This window comes from Schistocerca gregaria, chromosome 1 (assembly GCF_023897955.1).
Source record: "Schistocerca gregaria isolate iqSchGreg1 chromosome 1, iqSchGreg1.2, whole genome shotgun sequence".
Lineage (NCBI taxonomy): Eukaryota > Metazoa > Arthropoda > Insecta > Orthoptera > Acrididae > Schistocerca > Schistocerca gregaria.
The window spans coordinates 822,420,919-822,446,602 of record NC_064920.1 but is presented as its reverse complement, the minus strand read 5'-3'; the positions used below and the strand labels follow the sequence as shown (position 1 = coordinate 822,446,602).

The 25,684-nt window shown below is 44.8% G+C and overlaps 1 protein-coding gene across 6 annotated transcripts in view; it reads left to right on the top strand.

The window, feature by feature from the left end:
- Positions 1-25,684, top strand: part of LOC126271264 (paxillin-like) — a 447,630-nt gene that overhangs the window by 201,115 nt on the left and 220,831 nt on the right. Inside the window, exon 1 of one of the 6 annotated variants that reach the window (XM_049974136.1) lies at positions 20,240-20,922. The exons of 4 other annotated variants lie outside the window; for them this stretch is intronic. In XM_049974136.1, coding sequence (XP_049830093.1) covers positions 20,808-20,922 — 115 coding nt within the window. In that variant the 5' untranslated portion in view covers positions 20,240-20,807. Of the gene's footprint in view, positions 1-20,239; positions 20,923-25,684 lie in introns of those variants that run through there. One more of the 6 variants, XM_049974142.1, reaches the window with a different exon arrangement.

The window sequence follows — 25,684 nt, the reverse complement described above, 5'->3', positions numbered from 1 at the left end:
ATAGAATGAAAATGGTTCAAATGGCTCTGAGTACTATGGGACTTAACATCTGAGGTCATCAGTCTCCTACAACTTAGCACTACTTAAACCTAACTAACCTAAGGACATCACACACATCCATGCCCGAGGCAGGATTCGAACCTGCGACCGTAGCGGTCACGCGGTTCCAGACTGAAGCGCCTAGAGCCGCTCGGCCACCACGGCCGGCAAAATAGAATCCCAGAAAATAATGTAGAGTAATGAAATTTCTGGAACACGTTTGTCTCGGTAACATATTTAAGTGATTAACTTTGCGAGGTCACAGGTTAAAGTAAGCACGAGATAAGCCATTGCAAATGTGGAGTGGTGGTACGTTAATAAACGGTATATCCGCTGGAATGATGAATGCAGGCATGCATTCGGTTGTACAGGTGATGGATGTCAGTTTGTGTGATGGGGTTCCATACCTGTTGCGCTTCGTGCGTCAATACAGGAACGGTCATAATGTTGTTTGTGGATGACGCTGGAGTTGTCGTCCGATGGTGTCTCTTATGTGGTCTATTGGAGACAGATCTGATGATGGAGCAGGCCAGGGCATCATGTCAGCACTCTGTAGAGCATCTTGGGTTACAACAGCGGTATGTGGACGGGCGTTAATCTGTTGGAAAACGCCCCCTGGGAATGGTGTTAATAAATGAGGTCGAATCGCCAGATTCACATAAAGTTTTGCAGACACGGTGCGTGGGACAACCGCTAGAGTGCCCCTGCTGTCATATAAAACCGCTCCACAACTCCAGGTGTAGGTCCAGTGTATCTAGCACGCAGACAGGTTGGCCTCAGGCCCTCAGCTGACCCCCTTGTAACCAACATAAGGTCATCACTGGCACCAGTGCAGACGAGCTTTCATCAGAAAACACGACAGATCTCCACCGTGCCCTCAAATGAGCTTTCACTTGGCACCACTGAAGTCGCCAATGGCGGTGGTTTGCGATCAGTGTAATGAACGCTAGCCGGCCGAAGTGGCCGAGTGGTTCTAGGCGCTACAGTGTGGAACCGCAAGACTGCTACGGTCGCACATTCGAATCCTGCCTCGTTCATGGCTGTGTGTGATGTCCTTGGTTAGTTAGGTTTAAGTAGTTCTAAGTTCTAGGGGACTGATGACCTTAGAAGTTAAGTCCCATAGTGCTCAGAGCTAACAAAATTGTTGCCGCGAGGGATTAGCCGAGCGGTCTAGGGCGCTGCAGTCATGGACTGTGCGGCTGATTCCGGCGGAGGTTCGAGTCCTCCCTCGGGCATGGGTGTGTGTTTTTGTGCTTAGGATAATTTAGGTTAAGTAGTGTGTAACCTTAGGGACTGATGACCTTAGCAGTTAAGTCCCCTAAGATTTCACACACATTTCAACATTTTTGAACAAAATTGTTGTTTCAGGCAGAATGATTAATAGCCTTAGGAACTATTGTTAAAAATGGAGAATATCTTATCATGAATTTACATTTTCTCTGTTATAAATTTATGTAGCGAAGATAGTTAACTTTTCTTACCAATTGTAATAGTTCTGAGATGATCATTGCAAAATGGATGTAAATACATGTTCATAATAACATTCTGGAATTGGTTTTCCGTCTAGTTGCACAGACTGAATAGTTAGATTGAACAGGAGGAACACTGGAAAATACACAAATTTAACACTGCAGAGAAGTAAGGTGACCGAAACTTGTCTCCTACATACGAGCTCGTCAGATGTTCCTTAACTAGGGCAGTATGTAACGTAGAATCGTCTTTAATGGTTATCCTAGTAACAGATGTCTTTACCAGTTAGGGATCTTAACAACGTCAATGACAAATAATTAAGAAAGTAATCTTCTAGGCCTGAAGTAGAGTTTTATGATTGTAATGAAGGGTTAACTGGCGAAACTGCAGTGGCATTGCGAGAAAATGTGAACATCGCACTTCTCACCGATGAAGAGCCAATTAACGCTTCGCCCACGTGTGTCCACCACTAGACAAGGAAACGTTTTTCTTTGCGCTGCGCGATAATCATCTGTGCGGCTAGAACTGCGAACGTTCTGCCACAGTCATTGGTAACATCTTGTCAGTGGGTACTAGTGAATCAGCCTATTGTTTTAACCGTCTCAACGGAAGAATCAAGCATGAACAAAAGGGAAAAAAGAGGTTCGAAAATTTTCTGTTTGCTAATGATCTCAAAGATATTGTGATTGTAAACAGGGAAGGCATAATTTCGGGGTCCTTTTTCAACACTGCTAATGCTTGAAAATATCGTATCTCGCGGATGTTTCGCTAAATATTTCTAAAACGTACACGGTGCTGAATCGGCATCCTGTAGGCTCCATTCCCGCAGTGTTTTCAGTAACCTGCTCTCGGATATCCGCTGCTGATCTCACCTGCGAGCGTACACTGTCGCCTTTTTCGTAAAATATGCGATGTCCTGCAATGTTGTCTTTTTTTATTATAATTATTACGTTTTGTGTTTTTTATGCAGCTTTCGATGATTTTTATTACGCAATGATTGCGAATACCTTTCGATCCCTGTTTTAGGCGTATCAAGTTTTCTAATGAATTAAATGGATGTATTTTTTCTAATTTGTGGTACAGTATACAGAGGAAGAAACAAATACAGAAGGGGAATAAATGAAAGGTCTGTGCTGCTTGGAATTAATATCGACACAAAATTTAGATTTTTTATTTTCCCATTACTAAGAATTCAGCAACTACACAGAGACCAAAATGTCCAGTTTGTAATAGTGGTAGAGGCGTTTCAGATTGTTTTTCACGCATGATACGTTTACCTCATTTCAGATTCCCCGAAAGACGACAGAGGGGTGTGGACCAGCATTTCATACACTAAACTGACTCAACGTCGATAGAACAGTTTTTTTTTCACTCTTTTGCATAGACTCATGAGCTACTTATACTGGAAGATCGAGGTTCATTTCCTTGTCCAGTCATCCATATTTAGATTTTCGTGCGCTCCTTACATCAGTTAGCAGACGAAGACGTTGACGTAGTCTATTCACTTAGGCCACGGTCGATTCTCTCTCCCATCCTTGACTAGTTGAGGTCGTGCTATTGGCAGGAGATTACACAAGACCCGTCCAACCGAGCTTAGCGACACAGCGCTTAAAACGCTGTACTCGTATTCTCGAGGGGCTCACTTCCGCTTCCGGAACGGTCATCTACATCTACATGACTACTCTGCAATTCACATTTAAGTTCTTGGCAGAGGGTTCATCGAACCACAATCATACTATCTCTCTACTATTCCACTCCCGAACAGCGAGCGGGAAAAACGATCACCTAAACCTTTCTGTTCGAGCTCTGATTTCTCTTATTTTATTTTGATGATCATTCCTACCTATGTAGGTTGGGCTCAACAAAATATTTTCGCATTCAGAAGAGAAAGTTGGTGACTGAAATTTCGTAAAAAGGTCTCGCCGCGACGAAAAACGTCTTTGCTGTAATGATTTCCATCCCAACTCGTGTATCATATCTGCCACACTCTCTCCCCTATAACGTGATAATACAAAACGAGCTGCCCTTTTTTGCACCCTTTCGATGTCCTCCGTCAATCCCACCTGGTAAGGATCCCACACCGCGCAGCAATATTCTAACAGAGGACGAACGAGTGTAGTGTAAGCTGTCTCTTTAGTGGACTTGTTGCATCTTCTAAGTGTCCTGCCAATGAAACGCAACCTTTGGCTCGCCTTCCCGACAATATTATCTATGTGGTCCTTCCAACTGAAGTTGTTCGTAATTTTAACACCCAGGTACTTAGTTGAATTGACAGCCTTGAGAATTGTACTATCGAATTCCAACGGATTTCTTTTGGAACTCATGTGGATCATCTCACACTTTTCGTTATTTAGCGTCAACTGCCACCTGACACACCATACAGCAATCTTTTCTAAATCGCTTTGCAACTGATACTGGTCTTCGGATGACCTTACTAGACGGTAAATTACAGCATCATCTGCGAACAATCTAAGAGAACTGCTCAGATTGTCACCCAGGTCATTTATATAGATCAGGAACAGCTGAGGCCCCAGGACGCTTCCCTGGGGAACACCTGATATCACTTCAGTTTTACTCGATGATTTGCCGTCTATTACTACGAACTGCGACCTTCCTGACAGAAATCACGAATCCAGTCGCACAACTGAGACGATACAGCATAGGCCCGCAGCTTGATTAGAAGTCGCTTGTGAGGACGGTGTCAAAAGCTTTCCGGAAATCTAGAAATACGCAATCAACTTGAGATCCCCTGTCGATAGCGGCCATCCTCGGTTTGGTTCTCAGATTTACCTAAATCACTTGTGCTGAATGCCAAGTTACGTCATTCTGAAAGGATACTATCGACTTTCTTGTTCATTCCAGTTATGGACGAAACATCTTTCTCACCTTGTGAACTTCTTGAGAAGTAGTGTACTTTTTCCTCAACATCGTACCGACGTGATCCGTTATTTGAGTGGAAAATCAGGGCTTCGTTAAGAATGGACAAAAATGGGAAGAAATTCCGCGTTACGCAAGACACCATTAGTTCATTTTTTCCTTACCCAAACCTGTTTCAGCGCTTTCCGTGTAATCTTCGGTTGGTTTTTTTTATGTTTTCTCTCTGGAAAGTACTGTCACATAACATCTTCTAGAAGTTGTATGAATTTCATCATGAAGCTATTCATATAGCCAAGGGAGTCATGATTAGCCGTTAAATTTTACGTTGGTTTGCATATACAGTTGAACACTCATATTCCTGTTGAGCCATGACATGTTGTACGTTTGTGCTACACTGTAATTATACCCCTAATACTAATTTGAAAAATGACATAGACGTACAATTGTTCATAAGGCTCTTATAACGGGTGTAATTATTTTGTGGTGTTAGTTTTATATGCGTCATACATTATACAGCTTACTATGTTCGAAGAACAAGACATTTTCAGTATTATGTTTTTCGTCCCTTTATGACTGAAAAACGCATTGTTGGAGTGTTCGTTACGATTTCTGATGTAGTCCTGTTTCCCGCTGTTTTAGGCGCGTTAAAACTCTTGTTTACTTTGTCATTTTTGGGTAAAGTAAAAATAAACAAACGTTGTCTTGTACAAAGCGGAATTTCTTTCCAAATTGTCTTTGCAAGCGGGGGAAGTGACAAGAGCTACAACGTCCAAAGGAGGATTATAATGGACAAAATTCCTTCTGAACACTGACGCAGGAGGTGGGCACATGAGCGAAGACACACTGTTGTGTCGGTCCGTTTTTTGAAGACGTGTCGCGCGTCTGAAAGGTGCAACTATTGTGTGCGAAGTGCCACAAACAAGGTGTGAAGGGTCGCGTGCGGTACCGCCGCACTCGGTCCCTCGCCACACATGAGCGATCTGCGTAGCATTTTCAACCAGTATTAGGAACGTCACTGTGTCTAGAAGTTCTGCTAAGTTTAGCAGCACTCGCAGTTGATTCCTGTATCGATACGGGACTCGAGTACAGCTCTAATAGATTAAAATTAAAATGACAATATTACGGTACGTGTACGTCTTTCTGTCTAGAATTTGAAAACAACAATACCTGTAATTTTGTCACAAATAACTGAAAATCGTCAGATTGGGCCCAGTGTATTGTGAATATTAACATAAACTTCGCTGAAAGGTTTAAAGAAAACTTCAGTAATTTCAAACAGGTACACGACTCATAGAATTGTAGCTGGTGGTCACTTCAATGTACCCTCGATATAGAATATGAGCAGCCGTCTTAGGTTGTTTGCAGATGATGCTGTCGTTTATCGTCTAGTAAAGTAATTAAAAGATCAAAACCAATTACAGAACGTTCTAGATAAGATATCTATATGCTGCGGAAATTGGCAATTGTCCCTAATAAAGAAAAGTTTGAAATGATCCACATGAGTGCTAAAAGAGAGCTCTTACACTTCGGTTACACGATAATTCAGATCTAAAGACGGTAAATTCAACTAAATATTTAGGAAATACAATTATGAACAACTTAAATTGGAAAGAACACATAGAAAATGTTGTATAGAAGGCAAACCAACGACTGCGTTTTATTGGCAGAACTCTTGAAACATGCAACGGATCTACTAAAGCGACTACCCACACTGCGCTTGTACGTCCTCTTCAGGAGTGCTGCTGTGTGGTGTGGAAACCTTACCAGATAGAATTAACGGAGTACGTCGACAGAATTCGAAGAATGGCAGCACGTTTTGTATTATCGAGAAATAGCGGAGAGAGTGTTACGGACATGATACAGGATTTGGGGTGGGCATCATTGAAACAACGTTTTTCTCGTTGCGGCAGGATCTTCTCACGAAATTTCAGTCACCAGTTGTCTTCTCCGAATGCTAAAATATTTCGTTGACGGCGACCTGTATAGGGAGAAGCCAACGTCACAACAAAATAAGGGAAATCAGAGCTCGCACAGAAAGACATCGGTGGTCCTTTTTTCCGTGTGCTGATCAAGAGTGATATGAAATAATTATTGTGAAATTGGTTCGATAAACCCTCTGTTGGGCACTGAAGTGTGATTTGCAGAGTAGCCATGTAGGTGTAGATGTAATTCTACAGCATAAGCTTCCAAATGCCAATCACTGCAAAACACGAGTGTGTATTTTGTATCACTCCGGCCTCCATTTCACTTCTGACTGTAGTAAGTGGTTCCTGAATAACTAGAAATTCTAACGTAAAGATCGTAGTCAACGTGCGCAAAGTGAAACGAAACGAAACTGCACTATCGCACTTAATATCTAGAGCAGTGCTTCCCAACCTGGGGTAATTATCCCCTCAGAGGTAAAGTGGAATTTTCTGAGGGTGAAAACGCAAAAGTTTAATTATATTTCGGTCATTAAACTAAATTATTTTAAAAGCTGATTACCATCAACACTATTTTGAAACACTGATGCTGATTACATAAGTAACCGATAAGCACTTTTTTCCTTCAAATGCTAGCACTGACACAGTATGGGCCGGCCGTAGTGGCCGAGCGGCTCTAGGCGCTTCAGTCTGGAACCGCATGACCGCCACGGTCGCAGGTTCGAATCCTGCCTCGGGCATGGATGTGTGTGATATCCTTAGGTTAGTTAGGTTTAACTAGTTCTAAGTTCTAGGCGACTGATGACCTTAGAAGTTAAGTCCTATAGTGCTCAGAGCCATTTGGACCATTTGACACAGTATGGTGGCCATGCATCGTGTGGAACGAATATATGATCATCGTCATCATCATCATCATATATACCACCCACTACACATATACTTTGTAGTATACATCTGTGACATCAAAACTGAGGCTAGATTAATATTAAATAGACAAACGTTAAGAAGATGGTTTTACTGCTTCAGGTTCCTACATAAACAGCCTGCTCCCCCCGCATTTGAGTTAGAACTTTTCATTCGACCAACTTAAACAGTCTGAAAAGTCCTTGTTGTTCAACCCACATCGGCTTGAATGCGGGTTATGTAATCAAAGTGTAGATCCTTCATGTGGTTCTGTGCACTTTGTAGAGCTACTTATATACTGATAACGCCAAATCTCGTCACCTAGGATGATTTTTTCCAGAAAATATCTGTATGCGCGTTGCGTTTTAGTCAACTCGCGGCACGTCCACTACAAACACCGCCTGCTCACAGCTGACTGGTCGAACACACATCTGTTGTTTACAGTTGTTAGTTCAAGCTGACACCTTAGTAACTATGCCGATGTTGCTTGTACGCCAGGAATAACATCCGTCTCAGAACTTTTGGGACAGAACGGTGTGCTTCACATACGCTTAAATATCTCAAGAAAATTACTTTCTCCGAGTTGCAGGTAGTCCCTCAGTGGGACAGAAACTGCTTTATTATTCACTTCGCAACAGTAAACAAACGAACTGACAGCAAAAGACACAAATAACTATAAAATGTGTACTACACTGCCGTTGGGCCCACACAAATTATTATTATTATTATTATTATTATTATTATTATTATTGGTGACAGTGGACACACACAACATTGGCAGTCTGAAGTCTTTCAGTTTCTGCCATTCAGAAATAAGGAGCCCAGCTATCAAGCAATTTATCTGCAGTAAGTACAGTGCACACATTTTAACTTGGTTATTTTTAATTGAAGTGGCGGAGTTGTAGATAGCACACACGATGCAGTGAGAATCGCTTCGTTATTACATAAAAAGTTTGTTAGAAATAGGCAGTGCCAATTGTTTCGTTGGCTCATTAATCCATGGGTCAATAAAACACCTACAAGAACTAAATATCATTATCTTTTTCGTTTTATAGTTTAGTTAAGTGCTATCTATGATTATGAGTGGATGTGGAGGGGGGGGGGGGAGGGAAGGGGGGTGCTAGTAGCTAATACCTGACTGCACGCAGAGGTAAACGATTTCACAAAGGCTGACCGGGCGAGGTGGCGCAGTGGTTAGAACAGTGGACTCGTATTCGGGAGGACGAGGGTTCAAACCCGCGTACGGCCATCCTGATTAAGGTTTTCCCTTGTGGTTGTTGTTGTTGCTGTTGTTGTCGCCTTCAGTCCTGAGACTGGTTTGATGGAGCTCTCCATACTACTATATCCTGTGCAAGCTTCTTCATCTCCCAGCACCTACTGCAACCTACATCTTTATGAATCTGCTTAGTGTATTGATGTCTGGGTCTCCCTCTACGATTTTTACCCTCGACGCTGCCATCAAATACTAAATTGGTGATTCCTTGATGCTTCAGAACATGTCCTACCAACCGATCACTTCTTCTAGTCAAGTTGTGCCAGAAACTCCTCTTCTCCCCAATTCTATTCAATACCTCCTCATTATTTATGTGATCTACCCATCTAATCTTCAGCATTCATATGCAGCACCACATTTGGAAAGCTTCTATTCTCTTCTTGTCCAAACTATTTATCGTCCATGTTTCACTTCCATACATGGGTACACTCCATACAAATACTTTTGGAAACCACTTCCTGACACTTAAATCTATACTCGATGTTAACAAATTTCTCTTCTTCAGAAACGCTTTCCTTGGCATTGTCATTCTGTATTTTATATCCTCTTTACTTCGACCATCATCAGTTATTTTGCTCCACAAATAGCAAAACTCCTTTACTACTTCAAGTGTCTCATTTTCTAATCTAATTCGCCCAGCATCATCCGACTTAATTCGACTACACTCCATTATCCTCGTTTTGCTTTTCTTGATGTTCATCTTATATCCTCCTTTCAGGAACTGTCCATTCCGTTCAGCTGCTCTTCCAAGTCCTTCGCTGTCTCTGACAGAATTACAATGTCATCGGGGAACCTCAAAATTTTTATTTCTTCTCCATGGGTTTTAAATCCTACTCCGTTTTCCGTGATTTCCCTGAATCGCTTCAGGCTAATGCCGGGATGGTTCGTTTGAAACGGCACAGCCGATTTCCTACCCCATCGTTCCCTATTTAGAGCTTGTGCTCAGTCTGTAATTACCTCGTTGGCGGAGGGACGTTGAACACTAATCTCTTCCTCCGACGAAGGGTGGGAACCACTGAACTAGAGAAACGAGTCGGGGCCATATTGCCACATATCGCTGCTAACGAGCCAGGCAACAATATTGCATGTACAATTCACAAGCTACTTCTGGGATGCCTGGCATTTCCATGCGATCAGCGACCGATCGCTGCGATTTTCGCGCACACGTGCGATGTGCAAAACGTTCGGTGGCCCATGCGCCGGATCGCTCGTGTGTTTTTGTATGTGTGTGTGTGGGGGGGGGGGGGGGGGGGGGCTTTGAGAGCCGTGGCGCCCCGCAGCTCGGCGCGGCCAGGAAGCGACCGTCATCGCCTGGAGGGCGGCCAGCTCTGCCGCCCACACTGCCAGCCCAGGCCAGCGCGGCTTCCTCATCAGCTGCATCTCTGCACAGCGCCGCGCTCGAGGTCGCCCACTTACCACTAGTACTGAGGGCGTACTACTTCATAGTACTGTCAGTAGTGGCAATAGTCACAATAATTATGACATACAATTTTCGATGTCCCTCCTCTTGATCTGCTCCAGTCCCTGATGGCATTCTTTTCAGTGCACAGAATTGGGAAGAACAGCTATGTTGTCGGTAGTTCACTCCAGTAGAATTCTACAGGAAGTCCACAATCGGTGGTCAGTCTCTATATTCTGATTACTAATCGATCTTCCCCCATTAAAGCTGACCACTCAGATGAAACTAATCGCAGAGACGGCGGATGCCTGACTGAGATTTTCTGTGTAACCCGAGCACGATCCCACGAGGAATTCTTGAGTGGAGGGATGGGGAATTATCCCAATTACATTGCCCGCATCTCGTGGTCGTGCGGTAGCGTTCTCGCTTCCCACGCCCGGGTTCCCGGGTTCGATTCCCGGCTGGGTCAGGGATTTTCTCTGCCTCGTGATGGCTGGGTGTTGTGTGATGTCCTTAGGTTAGTTAGGTTTAAGTAGTTCTAAGTTCTAGGGGACTGATGACCATAGATGTTAAGTGCCATAGTGCTCAGAGCCATTTGAACTATTTGAACCCAATTACATTACCTTAACAACCACTTATTTCAGCAAAGAAATGAGCGGCCAGGACCGAGAACCCACTTGGGTCTCTAGGGCACACACTAACTGCAGTTATGCAAGCCTGAAGGATATACTTCTTTCACAGCGTCGTAAAACTGTTATGATCGACGCTTTCCGGCGCGAAAGGGTTTCAATCCGCTAATAACCGACAATTTTGCAATCGCCGAAGTGTAATCCCCGTGGAGTGCAACGCCAGAAATGGTAAACATCGGCAATAGCTCCCTCAATTCACGACTGCCGTGAGGACCACCAACGTCAACCTGCTGCCTTACTAATAAACTCAAAAGCTGCTAGCCTGAGCTGCACAGCAATTAAGGAGGTTTACAAATAATCGTTCTTGCCGCGCACCGTTCTCGAACGGATCAGTAAGGGGAGGCAGTGACCGTCGCACAGAAAGTACCCTTCGCCACACACGCAAGGTGGCATGCGGGATGTAGACGCAGATGTAGCTTACGTGCAGTTCATTTTCCTAAATGTAGAGAGAGTGGACAAATGTGATGAGCGACACGAGAGGCTCCCCCGTGCACAAGAAAAAGGCCAATTTTTTCAAAGAAAAAACATTCCCTTAGAAACGGTGCGTGCTTGAGTATGGAACAGCACCCACCGTTTCTCGGTACCAGTGATAAATAGCCCGTAGGTAATCCTTACCTGTCGTTATGGTAATCCACTGTGTAATTCGTAGATAGCTTTACGTGGATAGACACGGGCACGCTGAATCGAAAAGGTTGAGAACCACGGACCAGAGATCTGGTATACAACCTGTCCTTTGCCATTGCGTATTGTAGTTGTAGATGGAGATGATCAGAGGATTGTCACTGGGTAGGATGAGGTGAAGAAAAATCGTCGGTCACAGTTTTTGTCCTGATGAGTGCTTTCTATCCAAGGATTACGACTTCCCGCAATTGGCTGGAATATTTATGCGGATGCACAAAGTAACATGGCAGCACTAATTTGTAGAACATGGAAGGCACAACAGTGTAAACATCCTCTGTCGGTTTTTATCTGTCTTTAACTCTACCACCGTCCACCCACTTATCCAAGACATAACCATTCCCCCCCCCCCCCCCCCCCCCCCCCCATATGGCACTTGCATAAATTTCGTACTAATTGCTGTTTTGCCCCCACAGATGACTCCAAGTCTACCTCGTCCCAACACTTGATACAGAATGCCTCTGTCCCCTCTTTAAATCCTTCCGAACTGCCATTGTCACCGTCGAGATAGCCTGCCGACAGTGAAGGGAAGGCCGTAGGCCTAAAACGCTGGTAATACCATTGCCGCGATATTATAATCCAGCTCACCAGGTACAGTTGTATCACAACCGAAAGAGAGTTTTAGTACGAAAATGATGAATGACTTGTTTGTGACGTTTGTTTCTGTAATTATATTCAAGTTACTCTGCCGGTGGTTGTTTTGAACTCCATTTGTAATTATTTTATCCCCTTCTCTCTGTAATGACACAAAAATATCCGTTGATAGTGCACGGAATATGTTCAAAATCTTGGTCAATTTAATACATTTACTTACGGAAAAAGAGATAACAATGTCTTACAGGTTAGGCTAGGTTAAATGTAACGAAGTAATTGTGCTCCTAACGAAGGAACAGTGTCGCTCTCATGCACAGAGACGTATCCACCCACCAGAAACGGCCCTACCTGCTCACTGCTCTCCATGGTTCCACAGATATTTGAACAAGCCTCCTGGTGCGCGCAGTTAGAGAAGCCATGTCACTCTTTGCGCGGCCCCTCCCGCCGGAGGTTCGAGTTCTCCCTCGGGTATGGGTGTGTGTTGTTCTTAGCAAAAGTCAGTTTAAGTAGTGTGTAAGTCTAGGGGCCGATGACCTCCTCAGTAGTTTGGTCCGTTAGCAATTCACACATATTTGAACATTTTTAAGGCCTCCTGTTAACTTCTTAATCGCATTTTCCTGTACCAAGCTTGCAAGCTGAGTTTGAAATAACAAGGAGTTGACATTGTAAGATCAATGAAAACAGTAGGAGGATAGCGTGGCATGGTCAAAAGCGCCGGGACCGATGACCTCGCTGTTTGCTCTTCTCCCCCAAACCAACCAACCAATAAAGAGCCTCGGGGGGGGGGGGGGGGAGGTTTATGAAGTTTTTTAATACTTTGGAGACGAATGGCGACTTATAAATAACTATAAAAAAGTTTCAGTTCCGTCTCTGTTAAAAACTCCGGTAATACCGAACCTTAAGTCATTTTCTTGAAAGAAAAACACCTGATTGTGCCCGGGGGAGGAGGAGGGGGGGGGGGGAGTGTCTCGGCCCCCGTTGCCTCCTTGCCAGTGGTCATTGTCATGATATTAGTATGGACGGTAAAAGTACAACATAAGAGGTTTCTGAATAGATGTCAGCAGGAAGAAGATGAGTGTGGTGGATAGAGGAAGTGGAAGGGGATGGTGAAGAACCGCACTGGAGAAGGCTGAATGGAGGAAAGTTGTTGAAGGGCTAAAAGGGAACGCGGAGAAGCAGCAGCAGAAGAAGAAGAGGAAGTTTAGAAACGTTCTTTCACTTCCTAATTATTCAAATACTATGTGCGACTCTATGTAACACTTAAAAATCATTTTTTGGAGGGCAACACGTAGAACACTAATTCAATTGAGATACAGACCACGAGAGCTGTACAGTAAGTCATGAGAATCATAGCGGCAGTTGCCAGTGTCTGTGGAGAAGGTATTTTGCAAGTATATGAGTTGTTACTTTTAGTTCTTGCAGTTTAAGATATTGTTGTACTGTAGAAAGAAATTTACGGGCGACTGGTAGTGGTTTGTCAAATTGACATTCGTACCGAGCGAGGTGGCGCAGTGGTTAGCACACTGGACTCGCATTCGGGAGGACGACGGTTCAATCCCGTCTCCGGCCATCCTGATTTAGGTTTTCCGTGATTTCCCTAAATCGCTTCAGGCAACTGCCGGGATGGTTCCTTTGAAAGGGCACGGCCGATTTCCTTCCCCATCCTTCCCTCACCCGAGCTTGCGCTCCGTCTCTAATGACCTCGTTGTCGACGGGACGTTAAACACTAATCTCCTCCTCCTCCAAATTGACATTTAAGCTAGCTTATTACACGAAAATAATGTGAATCTTCCTTTTTTTCGTTTTCTCATTTTATGTATCCCTTCGCACGTCGCTGGAGGACTTTCGTATTCCAAAATTGCGCCCTTGTTCAATTTCGCAGATAGAAGTGCTGGTACAGCTATAAAGAGGATGCTGCAATTGCGTAGTGTGGAGGCTGCGAGGAGATGGCAGTGGCGGGGCGGTAAGTGTGAGGGACGCGCAGGCTGCAGCCAGCCTGTGAGTGGCGCAACGCGTAGTGAGGGCGGGGCGCCCCTGCTTATTTTTGCTTTGACGTAACCATCGCGTTTGGAAGCCAACCAAGAAATCCAGGAACCGTGCTTGTCTCACTGGCACTTTATAGCCCGGTGTAGCAATGAAACTGCCTAATACACTATTGGCCATTAAAATTGCTACACCAAGAAGAAATGCAGATGATAAACGGGTATTGATTGGACAAATATATTATACTAGAACTGACATATATTTACATTTTCACGCAATTTGGGTGCATAGATCCTGAGAAATCAGTACCCAGAACAACTACCCCTGGCCGTCATAACGGCCTTTATACGCCTCGGCATTGAGTCGAACAGAGCTAGGATGGCGTGTAGAGGTACAGCTGCCCATGCAGCTTCAACACGATACCACAGTTCATCAAGAGTAGTGACTGCACTATGGGACTTAAAATCTGAGGTCATCAGTCCCCTAGAACTTAGAACTACTTAAACCTAACTAACCTAAGGACAACACACACATCCATGCCCGAGGCAGGATTCGAACCTGCGACCGTAGCGGACACACGGTTCCAGACTGAAGCGCCTAGAACCGCTTGGCCACCAGTGGCCGGGCCATGGGCAGCTGTACCTGTACACGCCATCCAAGCTCTGTTTAACTCAATGCCCTGACGTGTCAAGGCCGTTATTACGGCCAGAGGTGTTTGTTCTGGGTACTAATTTCTCAGGGTCTCTGCACCCAAATTGCATGAAAATGCATATATGATTTTTTGTTTGTTTGCAGGCACGTGTGTTCAGATCTGGTATTCGTTGCAATCCCCGCGCCACAGTACTGTCGCACGTCGCAAAATGGCGCAGCTTATTGATAAAGCTGGGTGTCGTGCGGTAATACGTTTTCTGCGTTTGAAGGGTTACAACGCTGCAACAGTTTAACTCATGCTGAGTTTCTGGAAGTGCACGGAAACAGCGCACCATCATGTGACACAGTGGTCAGGTGACGCAGAAGCTTCCAGTGTGGTAAAGCAAATTTGATTGACGAAGAATGAAGTGGCAGACCATCTCTGTGAAAAACTGGGCATCACAAAAGAAGTGGAGACCGTGGCGCTCAAAGACCGGCTATCACAATCGGGATTACAATGGACATATGTTATACTGAGAACTATGGATGAAGGGCGGATTCTATATTCCTAGATTTCCGGAAAGCATTTGCCACGGTGCCCAATTTCAGGCTGTTAACGAAGGTACGAGCATATGGAATAAGTTCACAGATATGTGAATTGATCGAAGAATTGTTAAATAACAGAACCCAGAACGTTGTCCTCGACTGCGAGTGTTCATCACAGACTAGGGTATCGTCAGAAGTGCCCCAGCGAAGTATGATAGAACCGCTGTTGCTCTCTATATACATGATTTGGCTGAGGGTGGAGAGCAATCTGCGATTGTTTGCTGATGATGCCGTGGTGTATGGTAAGGTGTAGAAGTTAAGTGACTGTAGGAAGGTACGACTTAGACAAAATTTCCAGTTGATGTGATGAGAGGCAGCTTGCCCTGAATGTGGAACAATTTAAGTTATGCGGACAAGTAGGAAGATCAAACGTGTAATGTTTGGATACATTATTACTAGTGTACTGCCCTGCTTGACACAGCCAAGTCTTTTAAATAATGGGCATAATGTTAAAAGTGATTTGAGGTGGAACGAGCGTGTGAGACCTGTGGTAGGGAAGGCGAATGGTCGACTTCGGTTTATTGGAAGAATTTTATGAAGGAGTGGTTCACCTGCAAAGCAGACAGCACGTAGGACGCTGGTGCGACCTATGCTTGAGTACTGCTCGAGTGTTTGGGATCCATACCAGGTCGAATTGAAGGAAGACATCAGAGCAATTCAGAGACGGGCTGCTAGATTTATTACCGGTAGGTCCGAACAACACGTAAGTTTTACGGAGTTGCTTCGGGAACTTAAATGGGAGTCGCTGGAGCGAAGGCGGCGTTCTTTTCGTGAAAGACTACAGAGAAAATTTACAGAACCGGGATTTGAAGCTGACTTACGCCAAGATACATTGCGCGCAAGTACCACGACGATAAGATACGAAAAATTAGAGCTCATACGGAGGCATACAGACAGTCGTTTTTCCTCACTCTGTTTGCTAGTGGTACAGGAAAGGAAATCACAAGTACTGGTACAGGGTACCCTCCGCCACTCACCGTACCGTGGCATGCGGAGTATTTATGTAGATGAACTTTTAGAAACACGTCGATTCTTCACCGGCGAAAAAGTCGAAATCCCAGCCATCATCGGGCAAGTGTTGCAAGGTAGTTTTTGGGGCTTACACACTGTTATGCCAACAGACTACGTTCATTATTAGCCACCACGCACAGGGACATACTACTGAAATGTCCTGACGAGTTTACAGGAGACGGCACAGACGAAGCGTCCTGGAAGCTGTCCAAGAAGGTGTTGTTGCTCCACGACAACGCCCCAGCTCAAGCGGCTCAATGTAGCCACACATGCTGCTTCTTTGGACTACTAGATTTTACCTCTATTCTTGTGACATCGTTCCTAGGGAGTTCTTCCGTCGGATGACAAAGGCATTGCGTTGCTGGAATTTGGAGAATGGTGACGAGCCCAAAATGTAGACTTTTTCATCCAAGATCACCGCCAAGTCACTCATCGTCGTGAAAAATAAGCCGCATTGAAGGGTCAATATGGAGAGGAGGACTGACCCCATCGCTAAGCTTCAAGGTATCAGCTTGATTTCCTCTAAAGTATAATTTAGATTCTCTGAATACTCCTCCAACTGCCAGACAGTGGATGTGTATACAGTGTTGGCTTTCACCGCCAGTATTTCAATTCCTGTTGATTTTTGTAACATGAGCCTTAGGCCGTATTCCAAGAACCGTCTCCTAATGGTGTAGACGAGACCAGACGCTACAAAGGCTATACAGTAGTTTCAGATTACTCCCACGAGGATCTGTCAATAAGCAGGGATATGACAGGAGCAATCATTTGAAAGAAACAGCTTGACATGGACTTTGCCCTATTTCGAACGGTTTTCGATGTAGAGCACAATGAATTTACATAATTATTTATTTTCTGTTACATTGTCAGGTTTACACGTATGCACTAGTTAGTAAACATTACAATATGCATTTCATAAAGTGCCAGTTTAAAAAATACGGATTCTTAACATATTCACCTCTAAGCATTATGGGTCAAGTTACATTACACCAGCTGTACAGTTCACAATAAGTGTTCCAATGTGCACTCTTGGGAGAACATGTATTACTTGTGAGAGTGCCTCTGCATGTCCCGTAATGAGGGCAGCAGCGTCTGTGATGAGACCAAGCAGCTCATCTCACCTCTCCAACTGCCTCAGACTTCATACGACCCTAGAAAAATCTAATCTTGATGGACAGTTAATTGTACTACCACGACGATGCAGCGATTTGGCTAAATGCAGTCGAGATGTTCCCTCACACTTGTGGTAAAATGTGGAGAGGCTTCGTCATCCTGGAAGTACACTGCAGTCCTCGTACCCAAAGTAACGTTCTCAAGGTGTTCAAAACACAAAGTTACCAAAGAAAAAAGAGCAAAATGTAAGTAATTCTGTCCCACCATTTGCTCTTCAAAAATGACTGGGCCTTTCAGTATGTTACCGATCATTTCGCACGAAAAGTTGATCGAAAAATGAACTTGCTGGTTTGCACTGCAGTGTGTGGATTTACCTGCAACCAGCGATGATTATTACACGTGTTGTTGATTCCTTTCCGTGTAAACGTGGCCTCATCGGTGAATATTATTAACGGAAACAAATGACGATTGCCATTCAACAAGGACAAAATTCAAGTAGTGTGGCATTGCCGCCAAGACTGTGGGCACTCTTTATATGACATAGGTACAAGTTTTCCGCATGTTAAGTTCGGCATACGCTTGTTCGTGAGACACTGACACGTGCAGAAAGTCACCATTTGCTGCTAGTAGGACTACGCTGCACCATTTCAACAATGTGTTGCTGCTGTTGCACAGGTTGATGAATTTACACATGCAGAAGAAAAATGGGAACTTGGAAGAACACCTGTTTCATGGAATGTGCTGAAAACTCTGGTAAACACATTACGTTCAGGAATTCGACGTGTCGGGAAAAGTCCGACGGTATTCTTTGACAGTAACAGCACCACTGTCGCAAAAGACGTAGACATACACCATAGGTGCATATTATTCATTAGGTGTAGATGTGTTACATTGTATCCAGCGCGTGTACAAACGCAGGTAACGTATGCTCTCTGAAAGACTACATTTTCAATCCCTCACACTACTTCACTCACAACACACCATGGACAAACGCACGGTCAGCGGTTTAGTTTAATTGGAGAAAGACATCCAGAGCTAACAACGGCACAGTATGAAATTAACCTCACCGATCTGATTCATGTTGACTGGATGCGTAAGGCACGGCGAGGACTTTAACATGTGTAAACAGGAAGTTCAACTGTCCTTGAGATATTTTGACTTTGAAAATTATAGGCGTATGCTGTAGACTTTGTAGAGCCGCTAGTGGTTACGGGATCCGCAGACGAGCGAGTAACCATTTGAGTTTCATATGCGCTTTCAATCCCACGTAATTCTAACAACTGATTTATTATTAGCATGAAATGTGTTGTCAATTTCTACTCATTCATTTATTTTCTTCCTAATCTTCAACACGAAAAAAGGAGAAAAAGTTTTTTTTAAGGAGGTTGGAAATAAAAAAAAGGATACACGAGAACTTACAGTCAAATAAGTGTAGTTATTTTATTTATATTATTGTGACCACATTTTTTGTGAAAAACATAATGTGTAACCTTTGCAGCACTGCACTGATCGTAGAAACATAGAAAACAGTAAATATCGCGACATACAGCAGATGTAAGGAACGCCGAACCTGACTTTATTTTTTTTAATTTGGTTTACATTCATAAACGGTTCTCGGTCGTCACATAATTTCAAGGCGTACCACGCACATCGAAGCATAACAGCGAATATTGATACAGATAACTCACAAAAAGTAGTTGTACCAGCAGCGAGCCGGCCGTTGTGGCCGAGCGGTTCTAGGCGGTTCAGTCTGCAACCGCGCTGCTGCTACGGTCGCAGGTTCGAATCCTGCCTCGGGCATGGATGTGTGTAATGTCCTAAGGTTGGTTATGTTTAAGTAGTTCTAAGTCTAGGGGACTGATGACCTCAGATGTCAAGTCGCATAGTGCTCATAGCCATTTGAATCGTTTGTGAGCCAGCAGCGAGATTCGCTCCCAAGTATATGGAACTAAGCGCTGACTGGTTCGGCTGCGGCCTCGTTGCATATTACCGACACATACAAAGTATCTAAGGATGCCAAAAATTTTCAAACTCTAATTTCTCGAGAACGGTTGAAATTTAGTTTTCTTGCTTACACATGCTGAAGTCCTAGTCGTTCTGTACACATTCTGTCAATACGAATGAAATCAGCGAGGGGAAGACCGTACGGACAACTTGTAAGTGGTTGGAAAGAACGAGGTAGGTTGGGCTAGAACAAAACGTCAAAGAGGCTGGGCCGGCACTAGCCCAAAAACAAATGTATGTTATATTTCTTCTATGTCAGAAATCATTTGGAGTAGGACATATGTCCATATGAAGTTTCAAATGAGCATTTCTATCGTGCCCTGGAGCACTGACTATTCCTCCTGGTACAACCTGTATAAACAGTTTGGCTATCTGCGCTTCACAGCTTCTGATCTACATCTACATCCATACTCCGCAAGCCACCTGACGGTGTGTGGCGGAGGGTACTTTGAGTACCTCTATCGGTTCTCCCTTCTATTCCAGTCTCGTATTCTTCGTCGAAGGAAAGATTGTCGGTATGCCCCTCGTGGTCTTTTTGCGAGATATACGTAGGAGAGAGCAATATACTGCTTGACTCCTCGGTGAAGGTAAGTTCTCGAAACTTCAACAAAAGCCCGTACCGAACTACTGAGCGTCTCTCCTGCAGAGTCTTCCACTGGAGTTTATCTCCGTAACGCTTTCGCGATTACTAAATGATCCTGTAACGAAGCGCGCTGCTCTCCGTTGGATCTTCTCTATCTCCTCTATCAACCGCATCTGGTACGGATCCCACACTGGTGAGCAATATTCAAGCAGTGGGCGAACAAGTGTACTGTAACCTACTGATGATGAAATGTAAGGTACTGAAGCTAACCTTGAACTACGGCCTAATGCCTGCATAACACAAATCACTAAAAATGAGCTCACGGGTTTGGGGACTCCCTAGTGAGACACCTCGAGCACAGTGGTGCCAAACTGCCTTTTATTTGGCGACTGAACACTCCCTCTGTGTCTCCCAACCACTCTTCCCTTGGAGAGCGACCAACCAACGACGGCGTGTTTTTTAAAGGTCCGATACGTGATGGAGCGATCCAGCGGCAGTGCGTTTCAGAGCAACCGACTGAGTGGCAGGCAGCAGTGGGAGCTGACCTGGGCGACCGGCCGTGTCTGTATACGGCGCTGCCCGTGGGCGACCCGTCTCTGTGGGAGTCAGTATATAGCACACGCCTCAACACCTGCGCCTCGTAGAAGCAAGCATCGGCCGCTAGCGCCAGGACCCCCGCGGCTACTGATCGGCGTGTCCCTCGAGCTCTTTAAAGACGCGCGCCAGAGCGAGCTGTCAGCGTGCGTATGTGCGCCGAAGGTCGTGCGCCGTCCGACGGGGAGGGAGGAAGCGGCATTTACCGTGGTCACGGGACGCGGCGGGGGAGCCGTAGAGCAACAAGCGAGGCGATACAGCGGGGTAGCCCCCGGCTGTAGTGCGGCTATTCTGGGCGGCGCGACTCAGCAGTTGGCACGCGCCGAGACTAGGCTAGCGAAAAACACGGCGCCAAGGTGCTGCGGCCCGCCGGCGAGGCCCACGGCAGACAATCCGTAGCGGGCGCGCGAGCGGGCAGCACAGTCCATCAGCGAGCGACATGGCCGCCGTCGCGAGGGGCGCCTCGCCCCGCGGGTACTCCCACGCGACCACCACGACCACGACCACCGTCAAGTCGGCGTTCCGGGACTTCGCCGAGTGGAACAGATACCTGGGTAAGCTGGAGGGCAGTGCGCCTGCGCGCCGCCGCGCCGCTTCCTACTTGTTGCTTCCCCGCTGGCTACTTGTTAGCTCACTCGCGGCATAAGGGGGTCGTTATGGTGGGCTGCCAACACCCGGCTGGCGTCAGCTGCGACTGTCCCGTCGAATGATGGGGCGCCGCCAGCCGCGGAAAATGGCGCCTGATGTATGGCCAGTGTTGTGACCGACCCCTCTGTTATGGTTTCATTTTTCTGATGTGAATCAGCACTCGTGCAGTGCGACCGTGTGTGTAGCGTTCAGACTGGGCGTTTGTTAAATTCCGATGTAACACGTCGTAGTAAAGTCACATGTGTTTTATGCAAGTGACCTAGCACTTGGTTCGTGTCAGTTCTAGCATGAATGTGGTGAGGATTTTAGACAGAAGATGAAACTTCTTGGCGCGTGTATGCTTCTCATCAAGAGACCAGTATTCATGCTATTGTCATTTAGTTCAAATGGCTCTAAGCACCATGGAACTTAACATCTGAGGTCATCAGTCCCCGAGACTTAGAACTAATTAAACATAACTAACTTAAGGGCATCAGACACATCCACGCCCGAGGCAGGATTCGAACCTACGACCGTAGCTGCAGCGCGGTTCCAGACTAAAGCGCCTAGAACCGCTCGGCCACTGCCGCCGGCTGTCATTTAGTCATAATTATTTCCCTTAAACCTACAACTGAGTTACTTTAACAGATTATCGTGGTGATTTCCTTTCGCAATTTTGATTGGTAAATAATACTGATGTGTGCGTTCGATTATTGTTTCGACATCGAATGACGAAAGACATCAAAATATTGGACGGGCGTAACCAGAGATGCTAACCAATGCGTTTGGTCGTATTTTTGTCCCTGCCGACATGGTTTCCTAGACAGTGAACTCAAAAACAGAATCTTCGTACATCCATATTAAAATTGGATGATGGTGGGTCATCAGCTGTATATTTTTCATTAAAAATGAAACTCCTCCAGCTGTACTTCAAGATTTCGTATTTATTTGGCAATGTCGAAACTAGTTCAAATGGTTCAAATTGCTCTGAGAACTATGTGACTTAACTTCTGACGTCAACAGTCGCCTAGAACTTTGAACTAATTTGACCTAACTAACCTAAGGACATCACACACATCCATGCCCGAGGCAGGATTCGAACGTGCGACTGTAGCGGTCGCTCGGCTCCAGACTGTAACGCCTAGAACTGCACGGCCACTCCATGAAGCTAGTAGCGAAATAAATATGAATCTCAAGTACAGCTGGAGGAGTTTCGTTTAAATATTAATCGAAAACAGAAAGTGCAATAGGTCACCATCATGGATAATATGGCTAACGTCCAGGGTTTCCATCAGTATTAAGTTCGTAGCTTTTTCGCATAATGATATTGCGGTTGATAAGGGTTTATTTATCGATTCTCATTTTCTTTGTAGTTTACTGTCGTTGCTATTTGAGTTTACATTTTGTCATTTGGTCATTTGTGACTGGAGCTGTGGACGCTACGAAATGGAGAATCAAGTGGAGAAATCTGAACATATCGGACATGTTCTTCTGTTTTAGTTCTATAGAGGGGTGACAGCAGCGGAGGCAGCCAGAAACATTTGGGCGCTGTTTGCGGATAATGCCATTGGAAAGAGCACGACAACAGAATGATTTTTTTCGTTTTAAGGAGGATCGTTTTGATATTAGTGACTCTCCACGTTCAGGAAGACCTTCGGTATTGGATGAATATCGTTTAAACGCATTAATCGCCAATGATCCACGTCAGTGTACTCGAGAAAAAAATGATTCATATGGGTCTAAGCACTATGGGACTTAACATCTGAGGTCATCAGTGCCCTAGACTTAGAAATATTTAAAACTAACTAACCTAAGAACATCACACACATCCATGCCCGAGACAGGATTCGAACCTGCGACCGTAGCAAGAGCGCGGTTCCAGACTGAAGCGCGTAGAATCGCTCGGCTACAGCCGCCGGCTGTATTCGAGAACTACCCATATAATGAACTGTGATCGTTGCACCTTTCTGAGCCATTTGCATGCTTGGGGCAGTTAAAGAAATTGACTGTATGGGTTCCACGTGCTATAAGCGAAAATCACAAAAATCAGCAGGTGGCCATTTGTGCATCTCTGCGTGCTCCTCGTCACTTGGTTCCTGAAGAACACCGTTACTGGTGAAGAGAAAAGGCTCTTTATGCAAACATTAGGAAAAGAGAAGAATGAATGGGTCAAAGAAGGACAGCAATTCCCCATACAAAGACGTGCGCGCTTCCACGAAAGATAGTGTCATGCATCTGGCGGAACAGTGACGACGTAGTGTATGTACTACGAATTGCATCCCCAAGGCGTAGTCACCACTGTTGACGTCCACTGTAATTTTTTACAGCTGAGACGTCTTGAAGACGCACGCCAAGAGCAACGGCCAGAAAGACTGCCTGAAGCGATGCTACTCCACGATAACGCCCGCCCGTGTTCTCCTAGACTGACGAAAAACACTATACAGGCGTTTGGTTTCGTACCCACCTTATTCACCTGGTCTTGCGCCTTCGGATTTTCACCTGTTCCACTCTCTATCAAACACCCTTCAAGGTACTTCCTTTCCGGATTAAAATACACGCTGAATACGATTCGACTGGTTCCTCTCCTCAAAAGCACTTGATTTCTACAGTCCTGGAATCGAAAAAGTTACCCCACCTTTAGCAGACTGTGAAGGAGAATATGTATTGATGACGAAAGTCCCGGTTACGTGTATCTGTTGTGTTTACTAATCACTACGAAACTACGAAATTATGCACCAACCCAACAAATGCAGTGAAGGCTCGCTAACTGCCTGGATGTAGCACCGTTCTAATCTACTGCACTTCGAATAATACAACTTCTGTTACGTATTAAGCGTCTGGCATGAACGCTAATGGTACGCGTGACCTAAGTCATCTAGCCATGTTCTTTGTAACGTTACTGCCACGTTCTCTTGTACCTGAGGATGATGTGCTGTCTCCCGACTCTGTGTCATGTAAAGGAATATTTTTGACCTTAAGGTGACGATTAAGGCGATCAAAACATAGGTGGTTGTTTTTCTCCCGATGTTAATTGATACTGCTCCCTGCACAAAACAAATGGCTCAGATGGCTGTGAGCACTGTGGGACCTAACAGCTGAGGCCATCAGTCCCCCAGAACTTAGAACTACTTAAACCTAACTAACCTAAGGACATCACACACATCCATGCCCGAGGCAGGATTCGAACCTGCGAACGTAGCATTCGCACGGTTCCAGACTGAAGCGCCTAGAGCCGCTTGGCCACTCCGGCCGGCGCTCCCTGTACACCGTATTACTATTCTGTATCTTGCATCATAAAAATTACTTACATTTTAGCGTCGGTAGTTGTGTTGAATTGGTTACGTCGAAAATTTGTGTTTTCGTTTCAGCGTGCGGTAGTGTAGTTGAGTAGTTGTATAAGCCGTTCAGGCTGATGAAGCAACCTCTAAGCTTTCAAAGGAATATTTTGTAATAGATGTAAATTGGTGTCGCACGAAAATTCCAACTTAGGTCTTCTCGCTTACGCCTAGTAATCGTTTTAACCTGTTAGACCACCTGAGCATCCCTGCAAGACCAATTCAAGAATTCAGTGTTACTGAAGATTCTTTCCCTGTTACCCCCATATACTTTCTGGGAGGACCATTGATTGTAGAGTGTGCAGAAGCAATAGGGGAAAACGAGCAGCGAATTTAAAAGTAAGGTGGGGTCGTACTGGAGGCGTACCCATGATATCCAGGAGGTGTGGGTCTAAATTCTGGTCTGAAACATATTTTCATTTGTCCTGACACATTTCATTTCAGCTTTACTAGCAGCTTCGATAAATGAAATTAATCTGCATAGTGAAGTGGCGAGAGAGACGCGAATTTAGCACAGAATGTAACGACCTGTTGATATTTGACATTGTTTCTGCATATGAATTGCATTTCTTCACCAGGTAAAGGTACCAATTTTCCTTGTCAAGCTGGGAGTCTGCAGTGTGTCAGATTCTCTCTCTCTCTCTCTCGCTCTCTCTAGTCATCGGTCTTTCGAATGCTACTCTGTTTTCCTCTTGTATGCTTTTCACTGCTACATACCTACTACAATCAAATTCATTTACAGCTTTTTGTAAGTATCGTCTTTGTCTGTCCCCTTTTCCCTCTACCGCTCCTTCCAGCGCCAAGTAAATTATTCTATAATGCGGGGCAGACGTCCCATTAATATGATCCTTCTCCTTGGGCTTCCATAGACTTCTTTTAACCGCTTCTTTAAAGTACTTTATCACTCCACGTAATTTTTAACGTTCTTTGATAGCTCAACCTGTCAAATGCGCCCAGTTTTTCCCGTTAGATCTTCCGACGCTCCACACTTCACTTACAAATAATACTTTCTTTAGACGTACACTTTCAGAAACTTATCTTCTTTATGTCAATGTCTTCACGTCAGTAGAGATTTTTAATGAAGAAGACTTCCTTCGCCTGTGGCGATGTATTTCTGATACCTTCTTTCCTTCGGCCATCCAGTGTAACCTTACTTCCTAAATAGCAGAATTCTTACACTACTTCCATTACAGTGTCATTCCCAGTTTTTTTTGTTAAAAATTTGTCTCTCCCGTTTAACTCCTCTTCATCACATCGCCATATTCTGTGTTAAGGGTGGGTACATTCCTTTCAGTGAGTCTTCTTCCTTAGATACTAGTAGAAGCGTTATAGCATCTGATAACCTTAGAATTGG